Source organism: Echinococcus granulosus, assembly GCF_000524195.1.
Source record: "Echinococcus granulosus chromosome Unknown EG_S00005, whole genome shotgun sequence".
NCBI classification, from domain to species: domain Eukaryota; kingdom Metazoa; phylum Platyhelminthes; class Cestoda; order Cyclophyllidea; family Taeniidae; genus Echinococcus; species Echinococcus granulosus.
In genome coordinates, this window is record NW_020170385.1 from 426,045 (window position 1) to 442,537 (window position 16,493).

General features: G+C 40.8%; 1 protein-coding gene across 1 annotated transcript in view; it reads right to left on the reverse strand. All coding sequences in view use genetic code 11, as the record gives it.

Moving 5' to 3' along the window:
• Positions 1-16,493, reverse strand: part of EGR_01308 (Protocadherin Fat) — a gene marked incomplete at both ends in the record, with an annotated part of 57,201 nt that overhangs the window by 38,489 nt on the left and 2,219 nt on the right. Inside the window, 10 exons of the mRNA XM_024490557.1 lie at positions 3,028-3,179; positions 5,570-5,810; positions 6,731-6,921; positions 8,663-8,675; positions 8,732-8,820; positions 9,637-9,823; positions 11,058-11,146; positions 12,870-13,062; positions 14,846-15,006; positions 15,716-16,460. Of these exons, the coding sequence (XP_024354881.1) occupies positions 3,028-3,179; positions 5,570-5,810; positions 6,731-6,921; positions 8,663-8,675; positions 8,732-8,820; positions 9,637-9,823; positions 11,058-11,146; positions 12,870-13,062; positions 14,846-15,006; positions 15,716-16,460 (2,061 nt within the window). The remainder of the gene's footprint in view (positions 1-3,027; positions 3,180-5,569; positions 5,811-6,730; positions 6,922-8,662; positions 8,676-8,731; positions 8,821-9,636; positions 9,824-11,057; positions 11,147-12,869; positions 13,063-14,845; positions 15,007-15,715; positions 16,461-16,493) is intronic.

The window sequence follows — 16,493 nt, forward strand, 5'->3', positions numbered from 1 at the left end:
CATTAGCATACAAACTATTTGATTTAATGAAGATACAGAACGCTGCGCACAAAACCACAGTAAAACTCAGGAGTGCTGAGAAAGGAGACATTTTTTTAGCAAACAGCATGCGTCTTGTCAGTAACGAAAAGACGTCTATTTAGACATAAACAAATAGAAAACTGAGTTTTTCATATCACGGTGCCTAACACACATCTTGTCCTGCAGAAACCCGAGCCATTGCTTTGGCAAGATTTTTACCTTCCAGCCTCGGCGCCATTTGGCACTTGGAGCTAACACTACTCAGTGCTTCGATGCTGACTCACTGCACAATGTTTTTGTACACCTTCTATTCCAAACCTCGCGTGAAATATGCAATTAAGGAAGGATTTGGGGCGGACCAACTAACTCCGAAGGGGCCGTTCAAGAATGCTGCACGCGTGAGTGAGACGAATTAGATTACAAGTTTCAAAAAGCCTAAGTTATACCGACAGCAGAGAATTAAATGGGGAATCGGATTTCATGTCTAACACCGGGATCTGAAGAGTGACGCGAAATATTTATTTTAATCCAAGTAGTTTTTACTATCAACAGGTCTATCCAAGCAAGACAAGTTACTTTAATGTGCAAAAGTAAATGCTGATGATCACAGATAAACGCGTAAAACACGTAGTCTTTAGTTCGTCAGAATTAATCCAAAGTCTAATGAGAATGATAATAAACAATAGTGGCTGTTAAAATAAATAAATGAATAGGACTTCAAACTCCTTCGTTACCACTTGTTACGGAGACAAGAACTACCTCAGCAGTGTCGAAATTCTTCGCCTCTCACAGACGTGGTTTAGACTCTGGCTTGGAAAAACGTTCAAAGTTCGACTGATTTCAATGGTCGAGTCGTGCATAGGTGGTTTTTTAGCTGATCAAACCACTTTGTCTCGACGATGGCTCGCATGCAGCGTTGGGTACTCACACCCTTTTGTGAACAATAAAATTTGGCGCCTATTTCAAAGTCGGGATAAATTGAGGGAGGGAGAACGGAGCTTTGACGCCAGATTGAACATTGCAGGAAGTGAGATTATCTGCACTGAGTTCGAGAAAGTAGAAGAAACAGTAAAAATGGCTAGGTTGACAGCTGTATCATGTCTGAAAGAAGGAATTGATGAGTTGGAGGTCGAAAAAATCACCTACCACAACTGCTAAAAATGTCAATATTTACAGCGAAGGCTATGTGGCACCGCAGATAAATTGGTTTGCATTGTATTTCATATATGTACCCCGATAATGCTGAATTCTTCTGCAAAATTATTTAAAATAATTATGGACATAAAAATGTCAAAATGATTTTGGGTACTTCAGCACTAATTAAGGGTTTGAAAAAAATGAAGAGAAGATGGCATAAATTACCATACCACTGAACTAAAAAATGACCACCTTTTAGCGGATATGAAGCCCACCAACTTTGGCAAGAAACAAAAATAGCCGTAAATTTGATCAGTAACTCAATTTTAGTAATTTGGCAAGACAATGCCGGTATGATTAGCAGATTTATAGAGGTCAAAGCATTAAGTAAAAAGCTATGCTATGCAGTCATTGTGCAAATCACTGCGTAAGTGAAACGAGAACAAACTCAGTAGAAAAGCATCGACAAGGATGGAATCCAGTTAGTTATAACTGTTGAGAGAGAGTATCAGGAACCCAGGCAGTGAAAAACATGTACTATTTGGAAGGAATTTCAAAGCAAATAAATTATAAAATTAGAAAACTCAACGCTGTTTACAAATTTCAAATGTATAGTATGGGTGCCGTACTGCGGATCCAGTGAAGATCAGGAGAAATGTGTCTTCCATCAATTGGAACCTACAGATAATTATTTTTTGCAAATAAAAAATAATGGCCTTAAATAGCTGAGCGAGAGATGAAGGCAATGTCGAATGTGAAGAAGGCAGTTAAAGCTTCAACTTTGTAGCCAATCATCAACATGTTCATGCCACTTTTTTAAACCGAATAAATTTGTCTATCTGATTGTCAAAGAATGCCAATTCCGAAACGGTGGGTACCATTTGGAGATTCGCAATTTATGTCTGACTAATTGGTGTAATTGAAAGACAGAATCCGTCGACTTCTTTGGCACTTGTGCGGAAGGAATGATGACAACGCAACTAAAACCACACATTGATAGAAGAAGGGACATCTTGAAGAGACACCAATAAACAACGCATCAGAAGGTTAATGGGTTTGATAATGAAACAGTGCTGGAATGTGGAGACTGCACGCTTATGGTAAGGTTGGGTGGAGGCGAAAACGAGCAGACTATGATAAAAAACTAAACATTCAAAATTTCATAAGCGAATCACTACACTAAATCATTTATACTGTTAAAAAATACTATCAAACCAGAATTCGGAGACAAAGCGGACGATTGAATTGCTATATTGAGTTGCTATATTAGCAATTTATTGATAGCAAATGGGTTAATTATGTGGCGTGGTGTGAATTTAATTGATTTATTGCCAAAATAAGGTGAAACACAATGAAAAGTACATTCCAGGATTGTTTTACAAACCCTGCGATTATTATTGGAGCTTATTACCTACACCTAAGTTACACGACATTAGGGTTTTGACTGCAAGCATCTTGAAAAAGAATCGGAGCCATAAAGCACCTCCAATTACCAATATCCTTCTCGCGAAGGAGGATGTGGTACATAAAAATATGCTGATTTCTAAAAGATAAAACAAAAAATTGCTTTATAGGACGGTAGAGGAAAGCAATACTAATATGAAGACTTTTGGATGAGGAAGAGCCAAAGTCCAAGTAATAATCAAACATCAATTATTTTAACTTTCTAAAAAAATTTGGTCAAATTGCAGTTAACTAGTCAATCATAGGACGAAGGTGTAAACGTAACAATGGCAGGTAAACGAAAGACATGAGGACCAAAGTGGACGTTGCTGAAGTGTCCTAAGAATACTAGTAGTATAGTTTTATTTTCATGCAAGATACATTAATGATAAACCAGCTATGGAAAGTGCTAGATGGGATACTCACTTTTCGAGTAGTAATCAGGCTCCCAAAGGAGACAACGACATCTACTTCATGAAAAGATCCGACAAGAGTGGTGTTCGGCCACCGCTGGAGGAAGACGACCGCCTTGTGACTCAACAGAGTCGCAATGGCAAAGGGTGTTGGGGAAGAAAGATCTGTAATAGTGTATGATTGGGAAAATAAAATTTGTTAGTACACATGTACAACTGTGCACATTAATATTCCTACAAACGGCCTTGAATTCAAAACTCAGGTAAGATATAACAGTGGTGAAAGCCAACAGAGCACAATAAAGTTAAGTGACGTGCGTTTCGAAGAGGGCAGTCCTACCCAGTATCTCCGTAGCAGAAATGAGAACAAAGTCGGAAAGATTCCTCATTCACACACAATCACGAATGTGATTAATTTTATATTTGATGCCGACCTCGGGAAAAAACGTTTATAAGTAACAGGGAATTACGAGAAATGGTTTGCTTGAAATTTGAGGAAGAAATCTGTGGGAATGAAGGGGCTATTTTCTGGTTTATTTTTCTATCCACTGCACCAAGTGCGAGATCTGGTGGACATATAATTTTCTTTTTTAAAGGGGTGCGCGATCCGATTTAATCGATCACATTCAAAACTATAATTTGAGAACAACAGATTAATAATACGTGAATAAAGGCCAAAAGTCACTTAACTGAAATCACCCTTGTTGCTGCATGTTGAAAAACGCACGTAGGAGAGTAAAAGGACTAAATATAACCGAGGAAAGTGGCAACTTTTGGGCTAAAAACAAAGTGAAGGGTGATGGGTTAGACAGAGATGAGTCACTAAGCTGATAGCAGAAGGAAGGCTGCTGTGACAAATGTCAACCGACTTTCAACTGCACCCAGTACCATCTTCAAGGCCACATACGTGCATATATATGACATCGAGACATTTAAAAACGGTTGCCATGTGAATGACAGCAGCATAATTGTAGACATGACCGATCAAACCAGTAGGTAGTGCTTCAGTAATATGAAACATGGGCACCTTGCCATATTCTATTTTTTCGTACCGTATACCAGCAATCCGAAGTTCATCGCTTTCAGATTCAAGCTATGGAAAACGATATTCCTGTGGCACAAATGAAGACAAAAACCGGGTTTAAGGGATCTAGAAACTTCTGCAAATCATTGGTTTGCTTGTTTTTATGTATGGGCAGTCGAGCTAACCACTCACCTATCAGAAGAAGGACATTCAAAGCAGCAAAAGCAAACTAAACGCAGTATGCATTTATAAGCTTGGAGATACCAAAGCCAAAATGCAGAATTTGGTCACGTAAAAAAACACAACTTTTTAACGGGTTGTTTAAATAATAACCAGCAAAAAACTAGACAGGCTTTCCAGTCCAGTTATTTGAAATTAGCACTGTACTTTGTAAAAGGTACGATTATGTAACACATTTGGTAGTCGTATCAAATCAGAATACAGCGTATAGTAGTTTAGAGTGCGACTTTAAAGGACTTATATCTTCAAAAATTTTCTGATGAGACATGTTTCGGTTCAAATGCATAAAGGCAAAAGATGAAAAGTGAACGCATCTGACAGAGAAAAAACCACTTATGAGAGGCCGCACAAATGCTAGCCGGTACATGAGTGGTGGTTCATCACCGAGATGGAAGGTTACTGATGCGTCGACTGGAATTTGCAGTCACCACGCACGTACACACATTTGAGGTCAAACGTCCGACATAAGCTGAGGCCCGGCGAGAGGCCACACAAACGGTTGTACACACACGCAAACAGACGGAGGTTAAAGGCCAGGGATGAGTGCTCCGTATAGGCGAGACACGCATGTCAATGCGTTAACGGCACAAGTTGCCGTGGCTGAGAGAAATTATTCCGATTGATGGATATGTCCACCCTCTCTCCGGGGCGGCAAGTAGGGAGGCATAGAAAGCAGCTCCTCGTCTTGTACCAGTCAGCACTCCTATTTTAGTAATGCGTTCACTGCAAACCCTCTTGCATGGTCAGGTACAAATAATTTTCAGATTCACAAAGCCTTAGATCGACGTTTTATCCTAATGGTTTTTACGTATTGAGGTGGGTCATTCTTTTAACTTTGTGCTTTAGGTTGGATAACGGTTAAGACACACAAAACGTTAACATAGAATTTCCCATTAAATCGTTGATCCCGAACTAATTTACCCTATCAGTCTTATTACTAAATCAGAGAATAATAATGCTGCCACTCTCGATATGCCAGGAATTCCTTCAGTACAATATTAAACCACTTTAAAGTGCATTCATCCGGAGTTTAACTGTTTCACTCATGCACACAGCTTTTCCAAGAACGTTAAATGCAAAATTAGGCGCATTATTGAGAAGATAAGGTGAAATTTGGCGTGTAAATCATTGAGAACGTGAAATTTTGTCTTTGGAAATTACCCTTTTAGTTTCGACAACCACTAATTGCAAAAGTTACCGAAACTATTGAGTCATCGAGGTGGAAAAAGTGGTTACATTTTCAATGCGGGCAGAAAAAGATGATCAAAGAAGGAGGCACTGAATGGCCTACCAACAAGACTAAAAGTCCAGTTGACTTTAGATGAAGCTCCAGAGGCCAATTCAATCTGGTAGAGCACGGTACCAGGGGGAGTTCGTGGACTGACAGTCAAATTGAGAGGTGGGGCTGAGAGGAAGTGAATGCCATCATCCCCTGAGAGCGCTGACTCTGAGATTGGTGGCAGAAAGGAGACGTAGACTGCTGTTGGATGGGCAGTGAAGCGTGGAGGAGAACCGTGATCTCGTGCCGTCACCTATCACAAAATCCACAAAAGGTTACAACGGTGAGAATATAGCGAAAAGACACTTGATCACCAATGAAGTTATAAAACTCCCGATATTGGGTTCCAACTAATCTCCCTTATTCCCAAATTTTCAAACCACTCCCAAGAATAATTCTTAAGGGTAGGAAGACGTCATACTGAGAGGAGGTAGTTGAGAAAGGGGAATGAGTTAAAAAAAACTTAAATCTTGACGTGTGCACATTTCCGTGTTTTATCCAAAAAAGGCATCGCTATATGGTAAGATATCAAAGACCAAACCACAAACAACAAGTGGAGAAAACCTTGAAAAGGGGGACAAATAGAACGTGGGTTTACCCTTGGTGGAATTTACAACCATTTGTGCCCTCACCGTGATGAACGAGACCAGGTAATAGACAGTAGGATTAACATCAAACATAGAATGATGACTTATCAACCAGCATCCTGACCTCCATGATCTTCAAAGTCATACTTAAGAATAATAACATTTATTAAATAAAACGAATATTGAACCCACGTTTTCACCGGGGTGGGATCCAATGCGCCTTAATTTCCTCTAAGCACCTTCTTAATAAAAAAATGTCAAGTGTGAAAGAAACTAGAAATTAATGAGCGCGGTAGGGATAGGGGATATACTAGTCAGACGAAAACAGCACTGAAAAGTATACTTCCCCGCATGCCACAAGTGGATGACGACTGAGACTATCTAAGTGAGTGTAAAGGTTGCGAAAATTCTACTAATGTTGGTAAATTTTCTGGCCCAAAAATGTTGTCTGTGGCAGACGATAGGGCGAAGGAAGGAGGAAAAATAGAATAAGTGGGAAACTCCAAACAAGGTTGGTTACTCGTTGGTGGATAAACGTATTCGATATATAATTAGAAAGTAAAAATAGTTCAGAGAACAAATATACCCAAATGACATGCTCAGAGGGGTGCATAAGAGGGACGCCAGTTAAGCAGACTTGTCCTGTGATTGAGTTAACAGAGAAGTATGTGTTGGGCTGCACCATCTCGTAGGCAACGCTGCCGTTGGCGCCGCGGTCCAGATCCACTGCGAAGACGCGACCAAAGCACTCGGAACTCTCACCATCACTGCTACCACCTATAGGGGCAGGAGAGGCGGCTGAAAATGAGTTCACGCAAGTTGTGCGCGTATGCACGCTGTTGAGAGAGGTGCAAGGCTAAAACTTTAGTGTGTCATGTTAAAAGATAGGTATACCGGTCTCATAATATTGTTTGTCAGAACCATCCAAGAATTTCCTTCTTCGCCCAAACCACGTGGATGGCTGTTTCTTCTATTATCACTAGTTGGTGCCACACGGATGCAGGATACATCCGGGGATACGTAAAGCTAATACATACATACCATAGGCGAGTTAGCTAACCACTTGGTACGATCAGATATGTGATATACACTAAACTTCAAACAAATTACTAAACAATAGTAATGTTCAATGAAGAATTGGGGAATAATGGGTCTAGTGTGGCATATAAATAAACGTGCAAAAGAATAAGGGATTTGGCTCTCTACCAAATTAGGCATACAAAAATATACATTTATGCTGATTTTATTGGATAGCACATCACTATCAAATCGGACTTCAAACATCAACCATGCACTCGCAAGACATGGTGGATCTAACTTTGACGACTGGGTCACAGAGTTAGGATTTTATCTGAGCTCAAAAGAAAGGGAAAGATGTCTATGCGTATTTTCCTACACACACCCAACTCCCCCCCATTTAAGTTAAATCTAACATCACAACTCCACTTCTCCGTCCGGCGATCGTTAATGAGCTATCACCAACAGCGATGGGGCTAGATTAACTCCAATAAACAGACAGTTAAGTTCTAAAAATAGGCCCAAAATAATGCCAACATTTGTTGCTAACGCATTTGATCATACAAGCCACAAAATATTCAACCGTTTCTAGTAAATTATGAGTGGAATAGGACGTTGCTCGTACAGATGGATGAGTAGCTACGTTTTAGTCGGAGAACATACCATTTGTCAAAACCATTTAATTTTCAATTTGTTGGCAGCTTACTGAGGAAACAAATATGGCAGATTCATTTACGCATCACGAGGTGTTGCGGTTCACTCCAAAATTGAGTAAAAAAAGCAATCCCTAGAAGGAAAACTTGCAAGTCAAGGCGCAACTTAATTGCAGACTAGACATCTAGTAGAGTATAGGACTTTAATAGGCGAGATCGTTGATTTTGTAGCAGTGCAGTCTAAAACTTCCCATTTCCATTTTTACCTTTTCAATAATTTCCACAGATTGAGACCATGCGAAACTTCAGAGTTAAAACCGCCACACTAGTAGATGCATGAGTGCGTATTTCTGCACTTTTCTTAAAGCGAATAAATCTAATTCTGTTAGCGCAACAATTATTCTGAGGTTGGAAAGAATATGCTGTACTTGTTGGGCTAGTCAATTTGACATGACATACAATTTGACGCCCATAAACCGTGAACGCACACGACATTGGATACAAGATTGGCTTTTTCTCTAGGAAACTAATGCAAAGGACTATTAGTGCAATAATGGTGATTTATCAGGTGTACAAATTTTTACAGTATGAAAAAACAATTAAGTCAATCCAAAATTTAGGTGACTTGGTTTTAAGTAAGTTTAAGTATTTATATCAATTAATTGATATAAATCAAGATGATTGGGGAAATATTTTAACATTAGTCATTGCAAGAGATAATTGTCGCCAAATTACCACTGGTTTTATTCGAAAAATGTGAAGACCAACACTTCCTTAATATCGGTGCAATTGATGGTAGTCATGGTTGTCATAAAATGACCAACTGCAAGTGAAGTCATGGTACCCACATCCCTTTGCTATCTACAATAAGGGAATCAGTCAGAATTTGTCTCCTCTCTCTACATGTGGCTGCATACTCGAGCCTCCTCGTACCACTTCGCCTCTCGTCCTTCCACCGCCTCAGCATTCTCGACACATCGGATGCCTGATTCGAGACAGACGTCTCCTGAACAGGGACACAACCAGAGGGTGTGCGTTACCAGGCAGCAAATCAAGGCTGCTGAACTATTCAGAGACGTGTAAACACACATCCGGTGTTTAAAACACATGCGGTTCTGCCACACACGGACATGCATCAACATGTGTATAATTTGAGGAGTAACTATCGAATTCATTCATCCCAAATGGGACTATTCCGCATGTTCAATGGTTGGCAGGATTTCTCTCACCCAAAAGTCACCAGAACAATTAATATGGCAAACTGTCCGCAATTAAATATTTCTACAACAGACCAATAAAGGCGCAAAGAAGGCAACTATAGAAAAACGTCCTGTTTTTAGCTCAGGTTGATTGGCTCAGCCCAGTCCTTCTGCACCAGCCTTCAAAACTTTACTAACTGAAGAAAACAAAGCCGAGATGAATTTTAGTTCTTATTTGGTTACCCAGCTAGCTAAGAGCGCTGGAAGCGAAATGTAGAACACGCTGTTCTTATTTTTCTCAAAGGAAGTAGTCGATTGGGTGAAAACATTTTCCACCACCCTGACGGACCAATGAAATATTTGTTACTGAGATGCGCATTACTTGCCTACCTGTATGTTCTCGGAGAAACAATTTTTGGCTCGCGTAAGTAGTTGTCAACTAATACTTCTACTTAGGATAGTCCACAATGGATACAAATCGATATGACAGAAGCATTAATTAGAAAATCAGAATGCGTAGGAGAGGCGATAAAAATCATAGACAATTATATTAAGTGAAATGCACAGTGGCCTCTGCTCACAGCCCATTAAAAAGGTGCGCAGCGAGAAATCAGTCAACTCACCACCACCAAGGCGATAGAAGAAGTGGTAGCATTCGACCTCTTGCCCACCACCGCCTCTTGCTTCCTCCTGGGCACAGTCAACGCCAGTGAAGAGAAACTGCGGACTGTTGTCGTTAAGGTCATCTATCACCACGGTGGCATGCACTTGTGTGGACCTCCTGGGGTATCCATTATCAGTGAGGGTGATCTAAAATTATGACACAAACAAATTGGCTTATTAATTAATAATGGCAGATTTTATAACAATAGACTCTTAAATGAGTTTTTTGGAGAAGTCATGTTGTGATTCCCAAATCTTTCAATGATAACCTCCACCGAGTAAGGCCTCTAAGTGTAATGGTATCAAAATATCCTTGATTTTACAGTTCAATTAATCTATTACTAACATTTTAATGCAAACAATAATTGTTTGAAATTTTAACAAGCATAAATACCGTGTACACAAAAACAATGTTTTTAGGCATTGTTAGAATCGATTTAAAGAGAGCCGGTGCGTCCGTACAATATGAAATCGCGATAGGAAATCACGCCGTGAGTAAGCACAAATTAAACTGCAAAGCGCCCTGAGGACAAAAAAGACCATGTTGAACAAGTGAGAAGGGACACATAAACAAGAAAACACGGATTTTGCATTTTCATTAAGACTTCCGCATATCTCCCAAAGCAATGAAAAACCACTGGATTTCTAAAATGTTCCCAAGCAAGTTGGCCATCGATTTAAATTTTAAGAAAGTGGATGAATAACGGACGTTAAGCGGATGGCGAAAAATGCTCCAGAGCTGGAGTCGACGGACAGGAGACGCTTATGGTCACTCCCACCGGAAGCAGCATTTATGAACACTGTTTCCATGCAAATCATTTAAAATTTTATTAGAAGAAAGCTACACATTTAGATAAAAGGAGAACCGAAGCCTCTCCCAAAATTCAAATAGTACCGACTTTAGTACGGGCATTACGAGGCTATTATACTAGCAGAGGTAACCTATTCATGTGAACATGGCAGAGGTGTAAAGTGGAATACGGTGGGAGTGTCGCGCGCACATAAAAAAGGCATTTTTCCTGACCTATCTATGAGGTTTGGCCTTGGCGCCAAGCCAGTAGCTGTCAAGGAGTTTAAAGTTCGTCCTAATGGTTGGTTTTGCGCAATGTGCTCAAAGTCAAAGAGAAAAAAGAGTCTGAATCCAAAGACATTGTATTTTAGAAGATACAGACCAATAACGGATACTGAAACTAAAATGCAGAAAAGCCCTTCAATTACCCATTTTGAATTGAGAGTATTGATAGGTTAAGGACAAAAAACCCTGTTAGTTAATACAGCCGTCTATTTCAAACGCAGAAGACATAAACTGATGCCAATGGTTAAGTGTAGCCAAGGTAGGACTTCTAGAAAAGCTGTGTGAAGTAGGAGTCTCGAAACTTACGACCAGATTGACCTCGTCGGCGGGCTGGCCCTGGGCGTCTAGGAAGGAAGATTCGCGGTCTATTGGACGTAGGGATGTGGCAATTTGTCCTGAGAGGAGAGTGAAAAGCAATAAAATAGGTATCTTGCATACTCGCAATAACCAGTTTGCGATTAATGGGAGTTTTAAGGATGGTTTTCCGAATCGAAGAGACTTAACTGAAGCCAATTACTCAAGAATGCGACCCTTCGTATACAAAGTATTAGAAACCTGGAAATTACTCACCCTGAAATTAAAAACAAAAGATCTCAGTCTGTATGAATAATTCAAGATTGACTACCGAAACCTAAGCATCAAATACACCTCTCCTAATGGCGCTTACTTCTCAAAACCGCCCAGCTATCGCATTGCTGTTGTTCCTACTCAGACAATTCAGCTGTGTAAACAAAAGTCAGACAAAATTCAATGCACATTTGTGGTCGAAAAGCCCTAATTTGCGCATATTGCGCATTGGGGATTCACTAAACACCTACCGCCCGCGTTGAAATCGCCAATGAAAAGCAGAAACTTAGAAAACCTGCAATGCAAACCACGAATGATTATCACTACCTTTACAAATGAGTGCCAATAATAAACAAAATCGCTCCAAATATTAATAAAAGTGCCCGGCTATGTGTATAAATGTTATGCTAGTCGTATTTTTCAAAAAATCGGCCCGCGTTAAGAAATGTTGCAGGGCCAAAGCTCAAATACCCAAACGGAAGCGTTGATTTAATTGAAATACATTTAATTGCGATGAAAATTAGATTAACAAAATGCACTGTCAAAACAATCACGAAAAGGCAGGTATCATCATGCCATCAGCATTCAGTTAATAGGAAACGGGTTTTCATTTCCTATTAAGATATGTCACGGCCGAGGACAAATAAAAGCCATAAAATCAGACATGCTCAAAAGAGCCAAAAGCCATCTGAAGTAAAGTGTACGAGTTAAAAAAACATGAAATATTCTATTGTGAGGAGAATGGTAAGGGGAAAGCAGCACCCATTGGTACCCCTTTTTCAACGAAGAAGAGCTCCCACTTAGGCGACTTAACGAGGTTTTGCAAGGCTAATCATTCTCGTGCCGGCAGGAAAACGCTACCCAACGCGTCGAACCGATGGCTGACCCGTCTCTCGGACAGGAAAGAAGACGTGGTTGGGTTTGAGCCGAAAAATTAATCAAAATTCACCTTTAAGGTCCTCCAACGCATTCACATTAAGCAGTCAGAAGTAAAAACTCAAACGTATCAAAGAAGCAGCAACAATTTAAGTGAAATAGGATATTCGATATCGGAGCCGTTTGACACAAATGGCTTTTACATCACGGACTACTCCTTTACGTCGCCTCCTTTTGAATAAGTGTGTGCATCGAAAACCGACATTTACGTTTTCGTGAATCTGTGATGTAAACAAGTGTTTGCTTACGCATCAAGCGAAATTGGTAGAAGCGAGTGGACTTCGAGAACTCGCGCATGAGCGCACGTGTGGGGTTTTGTACCGGGAGCATCGTTAGTGCTCCAGTTTGCACATTTGTAAAATTGACATAGGTGTACTTTTTTTTTAGAAGTTTAATAGTTCTGTCTGACATGTAATCATACGGGTAATACGTCTCCTTAACGCAGTTAAAAGATCGAGTGGAAGCGACGCTTTGTGAACTACCGCATGCGAGGAACATAAACTACCTGCCATTGTCAAATAAACATGCACCAGGATGGAGATTATGCTAACAGATGCAAGAGGCAGTTTAGCTCAACGAAATAACGAACAGGATGGAAGTGCACTCAAAACAGACCCGTGGATGGATTGATAATGAAGTGACCATCAGGGTCTCCGCTAATAATGGCGTGATGAAGCTGATGTCCCGTGGCATCCTTGTCTTCCCCGGTCACCGTAGCAACTATTGTGTGGGGTGGAGTGCCCTCGGTCACGTGGAATCGGTACTCCGGTGCGTCTGGCATAGGCCAGTTGTCATTCTCATCATCTATCTAAAGTGCAAAAAGCAGTCGTCTGGCCATGAATATCTGCTCCTACAAAACAAACCCCCTATGAGAGAATGAAACAGTCAGAACTGTACTGGTTGCATTCGAGTGGGTTATCCTAAACCGTCTAAAGATCGGTTAAGGAAAGCTACAAGTGGTGTTGGTAGACTTCATATGAGAATTAGACAAAAAGATGCATTTGAAAATGTCCATGAAATGTACGACATGGTTTATTTTGTATACCGAACAATAAGGTAAAAAACAAAGAATTATAACCGCAAAGTTCACGTAGTTGTCATTATGCGTAGTTAAAAATTTCCATGAACTGAAGATGAGCATTTCCATTCCGTATCTACAGGTTTTCGTGTGGCAGGTTGTAACGGGGTGCATAATGTGAGTTTGCAGTCATTCTATCATAAATAAAGCTGAAAAGAGGGCCGAAATAATGTTGATGTGGGACGCACCTTGAGTCGCCAGATGCGTGCGGGAGCAAATTGCATTAAGGTTGAAACTAGTGGCGCTCTTTTTACATTCCTGTCTGCGAAGAAAATAGCGTGCCTCCTGCCTCGTGTAGAACCAAATGGAATTTATAGCTCAATGAAGATAGGGGAAGTGATTCAAAATAGGCCCAACTGCCCAGTAAAGCTGGCACTTATTAAAGCACCGCAAACGAATAATTAATAGAATTGAATGATGCTGTCTATAAACTCAATTTCAAAAAGAAGCACATGATTGATTCGAAATGGCAGCAAGCAGTTGCCATATTTACATCAGAACCAATAATCACATTAATTGAAGATGGATCAGTTTGGTGCATCCTCTTCCACACGAGTTATAAATGACGAGATCGAAAAACCCTCTCAGAGAGAGGAACAGCTTGGTATAAGCTTTACGTATTCAGACTGACGTAGAAAAAATAAGCAATTAACAGAATGAAAGAATCCGCAATGAAAGTCAATTTAGTAGCTGAAACGATTTTGATATAATTGGTAAATTAACAATAGTTCATTAGGGAGAAAAAAGGCCAGCGGATGAGTAATTAGGGCATATGAATGACCGGCCACATACAATTTGAAAAATTGAATGTTGGAACCAAGTGAAATACACACAAATGAACTAGTGAGAACGGCTGGACACAAAACGGTGCATGAATTTCTGTAAAGTAAAGCAGGCGCTAGGTCTTTTGGCCCAATCCATTATTTTGCGTGATGCAGCAAGTTTTTAGTCCGTAAAACATCTGAATTAATTGACGTCGGAATTCACATTATAAAGCAATTCTAGGTGAAAATTGTAACCAGGTTTAAAAATTTCCCATTTTAAAATCCAGAATTAGTTGAGGTGATGGGATTCAAGTTGGAACAAGCTTCATCGTCATGCAACGTAATCCTATGGAGCTGCATTGCTAATTTTTAACACAATGGAACCTATTCGCACCCAACCAGTGATTGATGCTTAAGTACTCCATCAAAATAGGAAACGCCTTAATATTAAGAAAATGAGGCGATCATATTTTAAGCATTAAGACCAAAATACTCCTGATGTCAATCCATAAGTTAAGTTAAGTAGCAACAACACATTACTATGGTTCTTTCACAATAGTCTTCCACATTAAACTTGAAACATTGGAGCTAGAAATACGAAACAGGTGGGTCCATGCGCCGGCAAATTACGTATCCCATTACCTCTGGCTATGGAAATCCGAAACCACAGACATGTAAGCAGTGCTGATTCAACGATGCCATGCTCCTTCAATGAGCAGCTTGCCAAAAGCACAGAGACAATTACCTACCTGTATAAAAACTTCGGCAACCGCGTGTCTGGTTGGAGTCCCATCCGTGGCGACAACAGCCCAGCTTAATGACTGGTCTTCTTCAGCGTAAAGCTCCAACCAATAGCCAACATAGAAGGGAGTACTTTCTGCGTCCAGTTCTCGAGTTGAAACAATAAAACCTACAATAGGGATAATCACGGCCGTAAACAAACGCAAAACTTATACAAAATGTTTGTACCTAGAGAAGGTATGCTAGATAACACAGCAGACTAACAACCCCATAAAATGAGCAATAAACAATCATTCGTAAAAATCCCCTTGTGTCAAGGATGGGTCAAACAGGATCAGCCGCGATCGTCTATCCTATTTTTATAATATTGGGCATTATAACCAAAATCACTTACATATCGTCAAAAAAAGAATGGATAAAATTATAAGTGAGCTTCCATACCACTTGGAGTTTGATCGTATGCATGCTGTTTTGGCCTACAGGATGAAAATACACAGAAAAGCTGTAGGGATAGTAGAACTAGTTGAGATTGAGCTGCTGACGTGACGTGTAACGGGTATAATGGCGACAAAAAACAGAAAATCGAGCCATGGAGCTTAGGTATCGCAGTTCGACGACACTACGCGGGGCTAAGGTTCACGTAAGAGGAATAACATCCCTGGGGTCCGCAATGATAACACCAGGGGGACAAATGGCAGGTCATCATACGGGCACTCATCTGTCAGGTTTTTATGGCCCTGAGGTTAACCCTTAAGCCATTCCATCGACTAAATTGATGAAGTGATGCAAATCATGGGTAGAAAAGAATGGTAATAAAACGAGCAGCAGTAAGGCTCGTCCAACAAAAAATAGAAAATAATAGTGCTAAAGAGACGCACCGTCAGGAGTTACAGTGAATGTTCCTAGTCCACTACCACCAACAGTCGTGTAGACTACGGGCAAGCCATCGGGATCGAAGGCACCAATACGCAGAGGTTTATCGCAGTCAATTTGAATTACTTGACTTCCTATGGGGGCGCCTTCACGCAGTCTTCCCTGGTAGAGTCCGCTGGGAGCATCGAATCTCGGAGGGTAGGCATTCACTCTCAAGCCCAGAATGGTTACCTTGAACTCAGTACTGGTCTGTCTAGGCTCAGGTGTGCCAAGATCGCGAACCCAAGCAGTCAGCGAGTAGGTGCGTCCGGGCTGTAGCGCCTTACACTCAGGGGAAATGCGAACCACCCCAGTAGCGAGATTGCAGTCGAAGCACAACTTGTCGGCCTCAGATCCGAAGAGGCTGTACTGTAGAAGTGCATTGTTACCGTCATCGGCATCCCTCGCCCGTAGGGTTGTTACATAGGCGCCCCTGGGGAGATCGGAGGGTATAACAAGATCACCGTAGGTGTCTATAAATACAGGACTGTTGTCGTTTGTGTCGAGGACGTTGACTCGGATGTAGGTAGTCGCAGTTCGATCTAGAGCCCAATCAGGAGTTGCATTCAATGCCATGGCGTTGAGTTCAGACGGTGAGCTGAGTGGTGGAGGATCCAGAATGTCAGTGACTCTCACCGCCACCAGATAGGACTCAAGTAGCTCACGATCGAGTCCTTGTTTTAGACTGATATGGCCCGTCCGCTGATGAATCTAAACAAGAAAAGTGATTCTTACAACTTAAGT